The following is a 15,874-nucleotide window of genomic DNA, read 5'->3' as shown; positions in this document are numbered from 1 at the left end:
AGGTCTGAGCTGGCGAAGGAAGTCTAGCGTAAAAGGTAGCGTTCAGTACACTGCGCGCGTTAGTGAATTTGCGTAGTTACGTCGCTAGCGAAGATTCGCCTGGCGTAAGGTTGCGAAGTAACACTAGCGAAACTACACCAGCATTCGTTAGTGAATTTGCGCAGTAGCGAAAATGCCAAACGCTAGCGAATTAACGCTAGCGTTCGGCGCTTCGTGCCTTAGTGAATTTGTCCCTTACCCTTTATATAGAGAACAGATGTTATTACATATATATCAGGTGCCTCCAAATTAACAATTACAATTACAGTGTATGCCCTTTCTGTTTCAAATACAAACTCCCACTTAAACTCAAGGCTGTTGAATCCATGGAGCAATTTTTAGTTTTGTCCTGATATTAAACATTTTTACATGCCTATAAATGATGTCATTTTCATTGTACTCTGATTGTTCTTGGTAATGAAAAATCAGTCACATTTATTAATTTTTACTTGTCAAATCCTAAGATTTTCTTAAAAATATAAGTGCCATAAAATATGAGATTTGGCACAAACCCTTTTTCAGAGTTTAAATAACTTGCAATTTAACACTTTCTTGTTAAATGTAAATCTATTTCATGTAAACATTTAAAATTACAATATGTAGCAATGTAGAGTGTATGCAAAAATAAGTAATCTATAATTAAGATATACGGTATAAAGGAAAACTATACCCTATGAACAATGTAGGTCTCTATAAAAATATATTGCATAAAACATCTCATAGGTAAAACCCTGCTTCATGTAAATAAACCAATTTCATAATAATATACTTTTTAGTACTATGTTCCATTGGGTAATCATAAATAGAAATCTGCGATTTTAAAAAATAAGCCCATCCCCCTGGGATCGTATGATTCATGTTGCACACAAACAAACCTCCTGTTACAGTTAGGGGGTTATTTACAAAACTCCAAATGCAAAAATCACCAAAAATTTGTGATTTTTTTTTATAAAATCTGACTTTTAAAAAATCACTAATTTTTCAGAATTTATTAAACCCCAAGGATGGAAAAGTTTGAATCTGAAAATCCGGCATCTCTGACCTGTTGAGGTTACATATAAGTCAATGGGAGAAGTCCCAATGATTTTTAGATGCGCGCTGGGTTTCATGCAATACCCCAAAGTTTTCAGAATTTTTAGGTGAAAATTCCCGAAAAAAACGTGAAAATCGAATGAAATAATCCGAAAAAATCATGAAAATCTGATTTTTTTTTTAATCAAATTTTCGGGTAAATGTAATAACAAATAAGTGTAATAAACCCGAGTGGATTTGATTGGAATTTGTAGCAGAAAATATTGAGATAAATTCGGACTTTGATAAATAACCCCCTTAGAGTTGCAGTATTTCTGGTCAGGTGATCTCTAAGGCAGCACAGAGACCATCACAAAATGGTGGTTCAAGGCAAGAGATGTAAAAGGGGAATATTTACTTAAATATATATTCCAGTTTGGTAAGATTCTGTAATATGCCACTTAATATGATGTAAACTATCTGTTGCTTAAGTATTTATTTTGGGGGTATAGTTTTCCTTTAAGGGCACTGGCATGCCCTCAATAAAGCTTCACTGCAGTGGGCGACAAAAAGAAAGAGGCCGGTGGAGAAACATATGGGTTGTTTTGGCTTTCTGAAGAATCCTAAAGTTGCTTACAAGGAAATTTTGGGCTACTTGAGAAACCTGAAGCAATGTGTATGTTTTCCCACATGCAATTTATATTATTGCCAGTAGCAAAGCATTTTCAAGAGATTAGTCACCCACAGTAGAACAGATTACTTAGTGGTTGTTTTAAAAGAACAGTAACACCAAAAGATGAAAGTGTTTTAATGGAATGACCATATAATGTATTTTTGCCCTGCACTGATTAAACTGGTGTTTTTGCTTCAGAGTCACAACTATAATTTATATAAACAAGTCTGCCGTGTAGCCATCTGAGCATAATTTAGCTTTACAACTTTAATTTTTTGCTATTATTGAATCTATCTCTGTGCTTACTTGACTACGGGTCTCATTAGGTTGTAAACTGTGAAGATTTGCTGAGAAAAGCTTTAGTCTAGAAACATTTGGGTTGAGCAACATTCCTGTGGAACAAACACATCCCCTTTTATTACAGATGCAAGAGGATAAAATGAGAAAGCTGTTTTCGTATATTTAATATAAAGATACGTCTGCACATAGAATAATTGATGGTTAGAAAAAAATATGTTCAGTGCTTTTACAATGATCAACAATAATAATGATAAACAAAAGTTACCTGGTCTGACACTGAGAAGCTAGATTACTCATTGGGTCTCCGACCACAGAGAACTGGCAGAAAGACAAAGCAAGGTAGGTACTGAAACATGTAGGGTAGGGAATGGAACACAGGGTAGGTAGTGGATTACAAAATGCAGGTATCAGAACAGATAAGGCAAGGCAGGTTGATGTTCTAGTCCACAGTAAGGCAACACGTCCAAGTCCAGACAAAAGATCAGGACAGACAGTGTAAAAGCAGGATCAAGAACAGGCCATACATTATTAATAGAGATCAGGCCTCTGTGGTTTAAAGATATAAATGTTGTACCTTAGGGGTGCTAAAACATTACATCAGGAATTCTCTGCTGAAGATCTGATGTCCAGTCACATCAGCTCTGCAACGTCATCACTGGGCAAACATCACAGTACCCTGCTATCAGTGGCCAATCCCTGGCTCACTGACCACATTGATGTGTGCTGGATTGAGGTTACGTTCTTAGAGTTGCCAGCATTCATATATAGATACATAATAGGTACATAATGAACTGTCCCTTTTTTGCACCCTAGCTCTTCACAGTAACCATTTCAGACTTTATTACAAACACAAAAGGAATCCCCAGTGAAACCGTCTCTACCAGTATTACAATGTATCAAGCCATTTTCACTTGATTATTATGCTGAAGAGCCAAATGTAGGAAACAAAGAGAGATTTAAATGTAAAGAGCAGTTAAGATTCTGATTGGAAGATCCTCTTGCATCAGTTGATCCATTGATCCTTGATAGTATGGTGGAGAATACTTGGGGTTGTAGGCCAGCAACAACTGAGCAGCAACATTACTAGGGAAGGTTTATGTCCCATTTAACTAAACGGTAGGAGAGAAGCTTTGTTTTCTTTAATATTAACATGAGAGCAGAGGAAAAATTACAATTAATTTGAAAAGTTTAAAAAAAATATAATTAAGTAGCATATTTGCAATTAATAACTATAAATAGTGCATTACATAAACGTCAATGTTTTTAATACCGTTTTTCATTTGCAAGTGATATTCCTTTGAGACCATTGCATGAAGCTGTCCGTATAGCTAATGTACATTTTAAGCATCTGTCATCTGAACCATTTTATCGTCTGGGATTCTTTCCCCAGAAGCTGTAGAGTATCTTCTGAAATAGCATCTGTCCCAAAACTCCCTATAAACACTCTAGCGGGAATAATGTGTCTCAGTAATAGTGCATATCTCCAAAACAAAATTTCTTCTTGATGCATTATAATATTCATTATGTTGTGGGAAATGGACCGTGTATAAGTGGCTATATTTGCAGTCTTTTATATGTAGCTCCCTAGAGTTTTGGTTTCTGTAGATTTACAATGATTTTCACTTTTCTTTTATATCTGTAGCATTCATTATTGCAGGCGCCAGTAACTCAGTTAAGGAAAAGCCTCCAAAAAAGTACAGAATTTATATCTAAATCTTTTAAAAATATTCAGCATTATAAAGTCTCTATACAGGGCCGGATTTACATAGTGGGCGCCCCTAGGCCCATTACCGTTCATCGTCCCTCTCCCTTCCAGGGGCACAGGAGCAATGGGGATTGGCACATGGGAAATTTAAAAAATTATAGTATCTCCATCGCATCCCCAGTGTTTTTGAAGCAATGTGGGTATGGTTGGGCAGCATGCCGCCCCCCTAAAATCCTGCCACCCTAGGCCTGGGCCTAGGTGGCCTTTCCACAAAGCTGGGCCTGTCATTATATCATGTCTTCTTCACACAGAACAATATAAGAAAACAATTTCCTTTGACAATGCAGTATTTAATAAATGAAATAAAATAATTTAGCTTCATATCGGAATGTATTATTATTTATAGAACAGATAATTGAGAAGGTTCAAGGTCCATTCTAAAAACTATCATTTTCAGACTTCAACAGGATAACTGAGGATAGTTTTGGAGATAAGGAAGCTCAGTAAAGTTAAGCAAACAATTACACATTTGTTTTAAAATCCCAGTTCTATGCATATTGGATATATTTAATAACAGAACACACCTAGCACTAAGCAGAACTGAATTAATCAGTAATACAAACAGCTGTACATTCGTTTTAATTCTGCACAAAGCAGAATTGATATAAACAGTAATATAAATATTTTGAAAAGGAAATAACTGTACATTTGTTTTTAAAAAGTAATATAAATATATTTTTAAAATGACAAGTTGATAGTATGCCTTTAGGTAATTGAGGGACCTGGCTAAAAAATTTGTGTTTAAGCAAAAAAGAGAAAGTATAAATGATTTCTTGGTAAGGACTGCTTTCACTTTTATTTTGTTGAACTCTTACAACCTTTTTTTCTTCAGTTCAGCCTTTATTGAATTGAAAATGTTATTACAGTAGAGAATTCAATGCTGGCAGTATTATAGTAACATATAGTCAAAGTTAACATAGACAAAGAAAAAGTGTTACCTAGAAGGGGTATAAGTATTAGTAACAGAAGAATCTTTTCAGGATGTTGTCGACCATGGTTGCCACATTTTATCAATACTATGTACATTACCATGTTATGGTAATCTAAGGCCTTGGATTCTAACATCACCTTAAAGAAGAATTCAACCCGTAATAAAAAAAAAAACCTTCCCCCCTACTCTGGCTAGACCCACCTCGCTTCTCCCCCCAGCCTACCTTCTTCTTCATTGTTTCTAGTTTACCAGAGAGCCTTTAAAACAATTTCCTTTATTGTTTAGAGGAGCTTTGTACTGTACTTTTGGATAACATAAAATCTTCTTCAGATAAAAGATCTGGAAAACCATCTGTCATTTTTCACTGGGGACAATACTTTGTACCTTTTATAGTTTACTGATGGTCAAAAGTGCAAACAGGCTGTTGATCAAAATAGTTGTGGTTTTGCTGACTGAATGCTATTAGCCTAACCCAAATTATAATATATAAATAAAAATTGGAATGCAGTGTCCAAAAAAAATAAGCATTTTTGACACTTCACTAAATATATTCCATGCAAATTAGATAGATGGAAGAGATGTAGTCGCTAATTATAATGCACCAACTTGCAAAGTGCTGTGGTTAAAACCAGTAAAATGTATGTAAAAATAAACTGAATTATGTGGGTATCTATCATAGGAATGGCATTAAACTGTATCATGTGCCTCAAAGAATTGCAGATGTACCAGCCTGTCCATTAATTAATTCTAGATTTCCATATTAAAATGAATATTGTCTGTAATTGAAATACATTATAAGTCCAAATGTTTTTTCCAACTACAATTTTTCTAACGTTCCCACCCAAACTGTTACATGCATCTGGTATAAATTGTTTAAATATCTAAGGGAAACTGTTAAAACGGTTTTAAATTAATTTTCATGTATTGCCTCCAACAGAAATATTTTTTATTCTAAAAAGAATTGTTCATAATGATCTGTTTTATGAAGTGGTTAATTTAAAAAGAAAGGTACTGAATTGCACAAGTTGAGTTACCCATAGCAACCAAATATATATTTGCTTTGAGGTAGAACTGTTGGAAGTGCTTTCTAAACAGCTTTCAGGTTTGCAAAAGCTATATAAATTCACACAAAGGAAAATTTGGTTGCGCAAAGGCATAAATTCTCATTGAGAATAGTTTTTTTCCATTACCAACTGTTATAACATCCCCACCCCCCACTGTTTTGTGTAATAAGTATCGAAGTCGGCAGTGTAGTCCTACCCTTAATGGTTGCTGTGGTTTACTGCACCTGGCCATATTTAGTGCCTTCTATTACATATGGGGGTTAAGGTTCTAAATGTCTAATATTTAGGCAGGCCCTTCCTTACCTATTAACTATGTTACATATCCAGTATATTATATGAGAACATTGTGGTGTAAGTTACAGATATGGAATCCACTATCCAGAAACCCATTATCCGAAAAGCTCCAAAATATTTGAGGATTATCCCCCATATAGTCCATTTTAAGTAAGTAGTTTTAGTTTTTAAAAAGGATTTCCAAAATGTACTCTAAAGCAGCACTTGAGCCTATCTGAACTGCATGAATCCATATACGTGGCAAAAATTCTATTGGGTTTATCTGATGTTTAAATTAGCATGGTGATCCAAATTACAGAAGGATTGCTTATCTGGAAAACCCTAGTTCCCAAGTGTTCTGGATAATAGATCCCATACGTGTACTACAGTTCTAGGGATTCTATGACAACAAACATTTACCCCAAACATCACTGTAGGGTCAGAACTAGGGGAAGGCAGAGTAAACACGTGCCTAGGGAGTAAAGCTGGGGGGGCCCCAGGTGCGTACCTTCTCTGCCGCCTACCCCTAGTCCAATGTCTGTTCTCTCTCCCCATCTATTAGCGCTTGTGCTTAGATCAGTTCTCAAATGCGTGTGAGCACATGCGCGCAAGCGTTAATTCATGCATGCTGGCACAGTGACCGGCCAGGTTGCCTAGGGCGCCTGGCTGGCCTGGCCCGGCTCTGCATCACCCTCAGGTACAGGCTTTAGGTGTATCCAGTATCAAAAATATGTAATAGCAATAGTTTTGCCAATAAATTGTTTGGTTTGGTGTAGGGATGGCAAAAGGCTCACTACACATGTCTATGCTACACAAAAATGTAGAGTACTAACGATTAATGACTCTTTGAAATAATTGAACATACATTCCATGGCATTGTGACAGAATGTTGAAGGAAGACACATCAGCTATATCAAGTACAGGTTAAGGGTATTTATTCAGTACAATTGTTATTTTACCCTCCGATAACCATTATTGGCATTTTTTCCAGTGAACTGCTTCACATCGATGCACCTGTAGCATAAATTATGAAGGGATATAACTGCTTTCTTTCACATTATTCTATATATAATAACTATATAAAATATAAAAGTTGTTAAATACTTAACTGAATTGTTTGGCTATTATCCATTGTTCTGAAGCTATCATTAATGTTGATTTTCTCTTTCCAAAGATACAGCAGATGGTGTTTCACAGGAGCTCTTCTCAGCAGGACTCGTGGATGGCCATGATGTAGTTATAGGTAAATGACACTTCTTGGAACTATTGCATGATTACTGTGGCATTTTCAAGAAAATAATTATGTTTAACCTTCTTCATTACCCAGATGACTCTGCCGCCAGCAAACAGTTTAATGGTACATTTAAAATAGTCTAAAACCCCAAACAGAATGCATTACCTAACAATACAATATAGTTGTAATTATTTTTCAATTATTTTTCTATTCTCAGTCAGCAAGCAAATCCATGTGCATCTCAAGCGCCAATGTTCTTAATAAGAGCAGCCTGAATATACTGTATAGGTTAATGGCTCTATAATTACTATAATTTCTCTGACACTGTAAAAATATGAGAATTCTTGCCCAAATTGTGCACCTTACACCTTTTGCTGTAGAATAATTTTACAGTTATTTGTCTTGCATCTGCAAAAAGAGAGTACTGAAGGTAGGTTTTACTGTGGTTTGGCAATTATTATTACAGGGAAAATGCAAGTCTGTATAAAATGAAAAAATAATGGTTAAATAGATGCCTATGTGTAATTTTAAGCTTTCTGCATAACAGGTTTTAGAAAAGCCGTAACATGACCTTGCCAAAGCACTTTGGGGCAAATTCACTAAGATTCGTAGTTGCGCCAGGCGTAACTTCGCCGCACTTCGCCGCACTTCGCCAGGCGTAGTTTCACCAGCGCTTCGCAAATTCACTAAAATCCGAAGTTGCTCTCAGGGGTAGTGTAAGGTTGCGAAGTTGCGCTAGCTTTGATTCGCTAAGTAAAGCGAAGTTATGCTAGCGAAGGCTAATTTGCATATGGTGCCAAATTCAAATTTCAATGGAGGAATACGTATCAGCACTACAAATGGCTAGAAAACCTTCAAAACATCAAATAAAAATTTATTTTGCCCTACACATGTGCCCACTGTCTAGGTAAGTTGCCATGAGTCAGGAGATGTAGGGGGGAAGGAGGGGAGCCCCAAAAATTTTTTCGATCTTTTTCAGCCTATCACCCATAATGTAGAAAACACGCCAGCGTTTTTTTGGGACTTAGAAAAAAATGTTGACTTTTTTTGAAGCAATCCCTATCTACTCTATTGCGCTTCGCCTGGTCTGAGGTGGCGAAGGAAGTCTAGCGTAAAAGGTAGCGTTCAGTACACTGTGCGCGTTAGTGAATTTGCGTAGTTACGTCGCTAGCGAAACTTCGCCAGGTGTAAGGGTGTGAAGTAACACTAGAGAATCTACGCCAGAGCTCGTTAGTGAATTTGCACAGTAACGAAAATGCCAAACGCTAGCGAAGTAACGCTAGCATTCGGCGCTTCGGCGCTTAGTGAATTTGCCCCTTTGTGGGAGAAATGTACTTCTCTATCTCTATCTAATATGGAAAACCAAGCAGGCAGTTTTTAACCCGACAGCCCTTCTGAAAGTCAAGCTGTTCAGGTGAAAACCGGACAGGAGGCAACCCAACTAAAAAACAGTATCAGCTTATAATATTTTAACATCTGAGTGATGTGAGCAGTGTTATAGCAGAATAGGGTTCCAGAATTAATTGATTGCTCCTTGGGGTGTAATGTCTTACATGGGAGTGGATAAAATGGTTTACCTTTAACATTGGGAATGACAAATTAGTCCTCCTCAATTTTTACCACTTTTACACTCAAACCTACTATACACACTAAGGCAGTAATTGTTAAATCTTTTCAATTCAAGCTCTCTTTGAAGGCCTTTGACCGTGACCCCTGGTATTGCATTTGCTCTAGAATTGCATTTTGTGTAGAAGCAACTTTTGTGATTGAAGGTGCTATGTCAAAGTGGCAAGTTTTCACATCAACAGGACAAAAATACTGGCCAAAAGACAGATGCACAAACAAGACAAATTCTATAAATTATAAAAGACAAGTTCTATAAATTAATTTTTACCTGCCAGGCTTGCTTTTGTTTGTATACTTTGCTGTAGCATATTATAAAGGGCTAAACCATACAACCCTGGTGTTGAAGGACGGTGATCAGCATGGTAGCGTAGGAAGGACACTGAGGAGTAAACAAGATGTAGTGTTTAATGTTGGCCACCACATACAATGTACTGTACCTGATATCAGACCCTTATCATGTTGGGTGATTGTCAGGCACTTGGAATTCACACTTATTATGATGATGATGATGGTGATTTTTATTATTATTATGAAGTGCACACTATATATTTGAACCTTTATCTTTATTTTGATAAAGAAAAATGAATCCCAGTATGTAACAAAACATTGCTTTGCTTTGATCTGCACCAGAAATGACCTGCGTTGATCTGAATTGTGTGTTCTGAATCAATAACAATCAAAGTGGTGGCTGATTGGCTAGTTGTTGGTTAAGCTTACACATCCCTAGAATTCAAGAGATGGTTTAGGTTTGCACCAGAAGAGTTAAATTTAAACAGACAAAAGAAGGGTTTTGTCTGCTGGAATGATTAAAAATATTTAGCCCGGCACTAAATTGGAGCTTGCTAATAATTATAGCCTACTGCAGTGCGGGGCATATCAGACAAGAGGCATGAATGCACTCTTATCCCAGTTTTAACAGGTAAGATGGATATTCCAGTGTTGCCTGTCTTAATTTTCCAATTTCAGGGTTTGCAGATAACAAATGAGGTTTTCAGAGCTTAATTACATTCTGCACTCTGTGATGACAGCCTGAGGTGGCCAACTGTAGCTCTCTCTGTATGAAAAATTCAATAGTTCTAGGCCAGGCAGCCAGAAACAGCAAATGCGAGTTTGTGTTCTGGTCCCATTTGAATTATTTCATATTGTTTATTCCGAACCACAGCTAAAATTTAAAGAGACACTATAATGAAAATAAAACTTTTGCTTATTGTTTGTGCCTTAATTTTGGGTAACGTATAGTCTTCTCAAATAAGAGGAATTTATTCTGCTTACATGGGCATCTTTCCAATCAATTAGATGAGAAAAAAAACACCCTTATGCATTGATCTTTATGACAAAACACTAGCAACAAAACAGCTTCTTGTGTTATAACCAACATAGTATGGAGACAGAGCTTTACAGGGACAGTATATAAAATATTTTTCATCATGAGCAAACTAAATATTCTGAAAATGTATTTGAACTTGTACTTTTTATTGATAAAGCATTGTGCATCAATGTTAGTTTCTACACTTACTACTCCCCCTTTGGTAATTGGCTGAGTTAGTTAAAGGAACATCAAAAATGTTTAGTGTTTTAAAGGAATGATGAATAGAATGTACGGTTGCCCTGGCTGCACTGGTAAAATTGCTGTGTTTGCTTCAGAAGAACAGATAAGTTCTGAAGAATTCCATTGTATGCTACAGAGCTTATCTGTCATCTGCTCTGTATCCAGTGCCTTTTCTCCTTTTTCAGCTATGAATGACTGCCCCCCATGGATACACAGCAGCTTGTTTATATAATCTATTGTAGAGTTTCCGAAGCAAACATACTAGTTTTACCAGTGCAACACAACATTACATTATAGTTTCATAACTTTAGAAGACATTCATTTGGTGTTACTGTTCCTTTTGGTGAAACAGTCTAGTTTGACCAAAAAATAAGCAGACGTCTGATAAACTAACTTCTCTTTCTCCCACCATTTCGCACAAGAACCAGAAAGTTGGAAGGGTCTCTGTTTTCCCTATTTAGTTTAGTATATAACTAAAAAAAATATTGAGTAAAACCATAAAACACTAGGGAATATGTTTAGGAGAGAAATCTTGAATCGCATAGCCCATCAAAAATCAGGACACTTATGAAAATGATTTCCTTTTTTGTGAAAGATATGGTTCTGTAATGTTTGTTAGACAAATATGTTATTTGCCAACTGGCACAAGAAATCAGGTAATTTTTGTGGAATAGCATTTAGTCGGCATAGAGTATGTTCACACCAGCAGAGCAGCATTCAGTATACAACACTGAATATCAGCTAACTAGTTGCCATCTGTATTTTTATGCAATTGATCTACTCTACACAATCAATTCACATTTTTTCCTCATCTCCTTGTGTCATTTGACTCAAAAATTATGATTTAGTTTTCCATTTTTCTTTATTAACACAAAATACACAGAAGGTTTTCAAATCATTTTTATCTTGAGTAGTCAGTTATCATGGAAAAGCTAAATGTGGATCCATTAAAAAAATATTTGTAACCTAAATAAGCAGCAAATATTTGACTACCTCTTGAGTAAAAGTTCTAATTAGAATGCAGATGTTTCTTGCTTTCCATGTGAAAAAGAAGAAGCAGCCACAGTCTTTATTACTAGTACTGATATGGTAGGAAAACTACCAGGCATGTGCTTCTGCCAAGCATTTCCAGTCATTTGGATTGCTAAGATAATTGGGCACTTCATGTCCCATCATGCTTAAAGTAGAGTCATAAAGGCAGTCTCCTGGGAATTTCACAGAAAAGGATACTTTATTACGTAGAAAAATGCATTTTTTGGTAGTAAACCAATGCACAGAATGCAGTTGATGATTTGTTGAGTAGTGGGAAACAGTGGTATCATTAGAGAAGATTGATCTTAAACAGCATAAAACAACATGAGGCACAAGGCAAAATAATGCTATTGTATAATTGTGTATATTATTGATGTCTGTGCTTAAGTCCAGATATTTTCTTAGAAGGTAAGTGACCCTGACAGAATATTCTATGGAGGCAGTACATAATTTTTTTGGTGTACCATGTCCATTAAGATCATATCACATGTTTTCATCTAACCCTAAATATGCATTAGGCACCCAATCCCCATCAGAACTCTTGCTTGCCCCTCCTGTTTGCACCATTAGGCTTCCTCCATCCCTCCTCCTTGTCTGTTGTCAATCATGCTTCATACCTAATCTTGTGTCCAGTATCTCTCCTCAATTCCAACTTCTCTATCATTATAGACCATTATTCTTCAGTTTAAGCAAGAAAAATAATGTGGTAATGAACTTGCTGCAAACGTTGTGCTTTTTATTAAACGCTACATGTTTCAAGCATAGCTCTTTACCACACTTGATAAAGATCTATGCTCTAAAAATGCAGTCTTTAATAATAAGCACAATGTTTGCAGCAGTCTTCGGCCCTTGATTGAAGTTCATTACCACGTTATTTTCTTGCTCAACCTGGCTGGATGGAAGCGACAGTGATTGAACTGACTATTTGAATCCCCAAACCATACTTATTGAAGTTACTATTCTTCATTTGTCCTGCCCCAAAATGTGCCAATATGTGTATTTCTGTTATGGACCGGCCCATCTATATAACATACATGTGGCTATCCTCTGTGGCTTTTGATTGGTGGACACATGTAGGGGTGAACAGTATTGCTGATTATTTATGATCCATGATGTTGAATGGAGGAGGGCTGACAATGGACACTGGATAAGTTTTGAAGAGGGCTGATACTGGACAACACAGGAGGCATAGAGGACTTACTTGGGGGAGTGGAGAGTGGATATTTGACATGGGTTTTGTACCACTGTCAACAAAACATCAGCTGCTGTTGTTTTTCATAGGAGAATGAAATGACATACAGAATGCATATAGAATTAATCTAAGAATATTTTTCAAGTTACACCAAACCTGTTCTGGCTGTTAGTAATGCCCCCATGCCTTAAAGACACTCTAGGTCCTGATTATAAAACAAATAAGCATGCGATCCTTTTTTTACCATAATGCAGTGGCTTTCTTAAAGAATTCCAACATCAATCTCAGGGTGTCACTCCTGATGATTTTGGTCAATTCACTGTTGAAGATTGCATCAATGGAGATCAGAACATGCTGTTGTTGCTGAGCAATTTCTACCCTACCACCTTTACAAAAAAGTATCTCATTAATTCAAAAAGGGAAAAGAAAAGTAAAACCCTGTATGTCTTTATATTCTAGAATCACTTAAAAGAGTTTACACTGCTGCCAATAATTAACTAAAAACCTTTTTAGAGGTTTTTAGTTAATTATTGGCAGCAGTGTAAACTCTTTTAAGTGATTCTAGAATATAAAGACATACGGGGTTTTACTTTTCTTTTCTCTTTTTGTATTAATAAAATATATCAAATTGGTGATATATTTGCTGAGAATATACAACATTTTGATAAAAAAGTATCTCATCTAACTTTTGTTCCTGCATTCTGGTTACTTCCTCAAACATTTTATGGATCTAAAAACCACAACACCAGAAATATAGGTAGAATCTTTTTTACTTATCACTACTTTCAGCTCATTCATTCTTTATTGCTTTAAGATATAACATTGTTTCTCAGTTTAAAGCAGCTGAGCAAAGTTAGAAATTGCACACACAAGGGCTATTCCCAAGACGGCATCTTTGTAGACTATTGTAGATTACTGTGAAAAAGCAGCCGACCCTCTGGCTTTGTCAAGATAAATTGAATTTGTATTCTGTCAAATATATAATGTGTTTCAGCCCCAGCCACAAACACTTCTCTGTTTATGATGGAACAGAAAACTGCTTTCTTTTGAAGGGTATAGAGTGACTGCTATGCCTTTGAAGTTGTTCTCTGAAAGACGTCATTTAGGCCAGGGCACTCAAAAGATGCCACTGGGGCTACACATGGAGAAGTAAAATAACTGCTTCCAACACAGCTGTGTTCCAAAATTGGTCCATTTCTTGCCAATAATGTAACAGGAATGCTTTTTTTTATTGCCCTAATAATACTGGAAAGTTAAGTCTTACCTAGAAATTAGTGTGAGTCTACATTGTTTGAGAGCAGGCACTGTACCCTATTATTTGCTCTATTACTTGTGACTTCGATTTAGTGCCCTGTTATATCACCTACAATTTCCTTTAAGCAAACAAACATAAAATGATACGTATGATGACAGGAGTAATGATTTACTCCTAGAACCTTTTTATTCTATACTTTCTTTTTATGTAGTTGAATTTTTTTTTTTGGCTTAACTATAGAAAATAAATGAATGGTGTCGCCTGTGCATTGTTACATACTAACAACACCATTTGAAACTGATAATGTCTCATTACGGCAAATAGCGACCGTGCTATTTATAAAATTAGCAAGCTGGATAAGTGCCCTTGGCTCTACTTTTACTGCTAGATGTATAGTAGCTGGAACGTCTCCAATATTTATTTAGTGGATGATTAAGTTGAGAGTCTGTATCATCACCCATGGGTCATCATCTTATCTCAGTGCACGATTAGCTAATTCATTTTGAACTGTAGCTGCTGTATGGTAATGTTATCTACGGAGTGATTAATATTCTCTTTTATATATATTGCAAACATTGATTTTCATCTTGAGCTGACTGAGAGCATAGGAAAATTTGAAGATTGAAGGAAGTAGATGAGGCTACATATGCACTGTATTTGCAGAGGGAGACCTGTAGGGATGGCTGATAGGTATGGCTGGAGGCAGATAATTAACCAGGATGCACCAAAGCCCTCTTGGGTGGCTCTTTGCTTAATCTTGCCTCCTGTCCACTCTGTGCAAACCACACTTGACTACCTGGAACCACACGAGTGCCAACAGGGACATCTAGATTGCAACATTTATGCCAAAGTACTGCATCTTCTTATTTCCATTGCTCCGTGGTAGTGAATTTTTAAAGTGGGCAATACATTTCCCCATGTGCAATTGCTCTCTACAAAAAAAATGACCCTTTCAATAAGAAACATGTAATATCCTGTAACATTTAATGCAGTGATAACATTTATCCTGAGGGTGACATATCGTATGAGTTACCAGGGTTATTTTATAAATTGATTTTCAGATTCTCAGTAAATGGTAGCCAAGCAATCATTGCATTCTACATCATAATATATAAATAAGCCCAGTAGCATCAGTTTATATGACAGACATACCTAATTTTCTGCTTAATGATTTGTGATGACCCCTAAGCTTTTCAACAGCTGCCCAGAGCACATTGTGCATTGTCTCTGAGACACCAACAAAATCCAAGATGGTGAGCTTCTGTCCTCAGCTTTGATGGCCTGGATTATACTGTTATAGAGATGCTGAACTGTTAGGCTGGTTCAGTAAGTTCAATATATATAAAAAACTATATGATATTTCTAGCATATTAGTTTTTGGGTTTAATTCCCCCTTAAGACAACCACTGATTAATTATTGAGTTGTCTTAAAGGAGAATTGAGTTGATTATTAGTGATGGGCGAATTTATTCGCCAGGCGCGAATTCGCGGCAAATTTGCGTGATTCGCCGCCAGCGAATAAATTCGCGAAATGCCCACGAAAATTTGCGTCAAAAATTTGCCGGCGTCAAAAATTTTTTTTTTGAAAAAACGGACGCCGGCGTCAAAAATGGGCGCCAGCGCAAAAAACGGACGCCGGCGTAGAAAAAACGGGCGCCGGCGTCAAAAACGGGCGCCAGCATCGAAAACGAGACGCCGGCGCCGTTTTGCGAATTTTTCGCCGTTTCGCGAATTTCGCGCGAAATTCGTTAATTTTTCGGCGAAGCAAACAACGCAAATTCGCCCATCACTATTGATTATTGATTTTTAATTAAACAGCTGATTTAGGTAAGTCAATATTTCTATAAGGAATCACCACACACATTTAATGGTAATGATGGTTTTGTAAACCCCCCACATAAGGGCAGATTTATCTACTTTGTTATAGTTT

The 15,874-nt window shown here is 36.5% G+C and overlaps 1 protein-coding gene across 1 annotated transcript in view; it reads left to right on the top strand.

The window, feature by feature from the left end:
• Nucleotides 1-15,874, top strand: part of stk39.S (serine/threonine kinase 39 S homeolog) — a 166,500-nt gene that overhangs the window by 123,287 nt on the left and 27,339 nt on the right. The window contains exon 16 of the mRNA XM_018238844.2: nucleotides 7,231-7,299. Within this exon, the coding sequence (XP_018094333.2) occupies nucleotides 7,231-7,299 (69 nt within the window). The remainder of the gene's footprint in view (nucleotides 1-7,230; nucleotides 7,300-15,874) is intronic.

The sequence above is a fragment of the Xenopus laevis genome, chromosome 9_10S, assembly GCF_017654675.1.
Source record: "Xenopus laevis strain J_2021 chromosome 9_10S, Xenopus_laevis_v10.1, whole genome shotgun sequence".
Classification (NCBI taxonomy): domain Eukaryota; kingdom Metazoa; phylum Chordata; class Amphibia; order Anura; family Pipidae; genus Xenopus; species Xenopus laevis.
The sequence above is the reverse complement of the archived record's forward strand: the minus strand, read 5'-3'. Positions and strand labels throughout refer to the sequence as shown.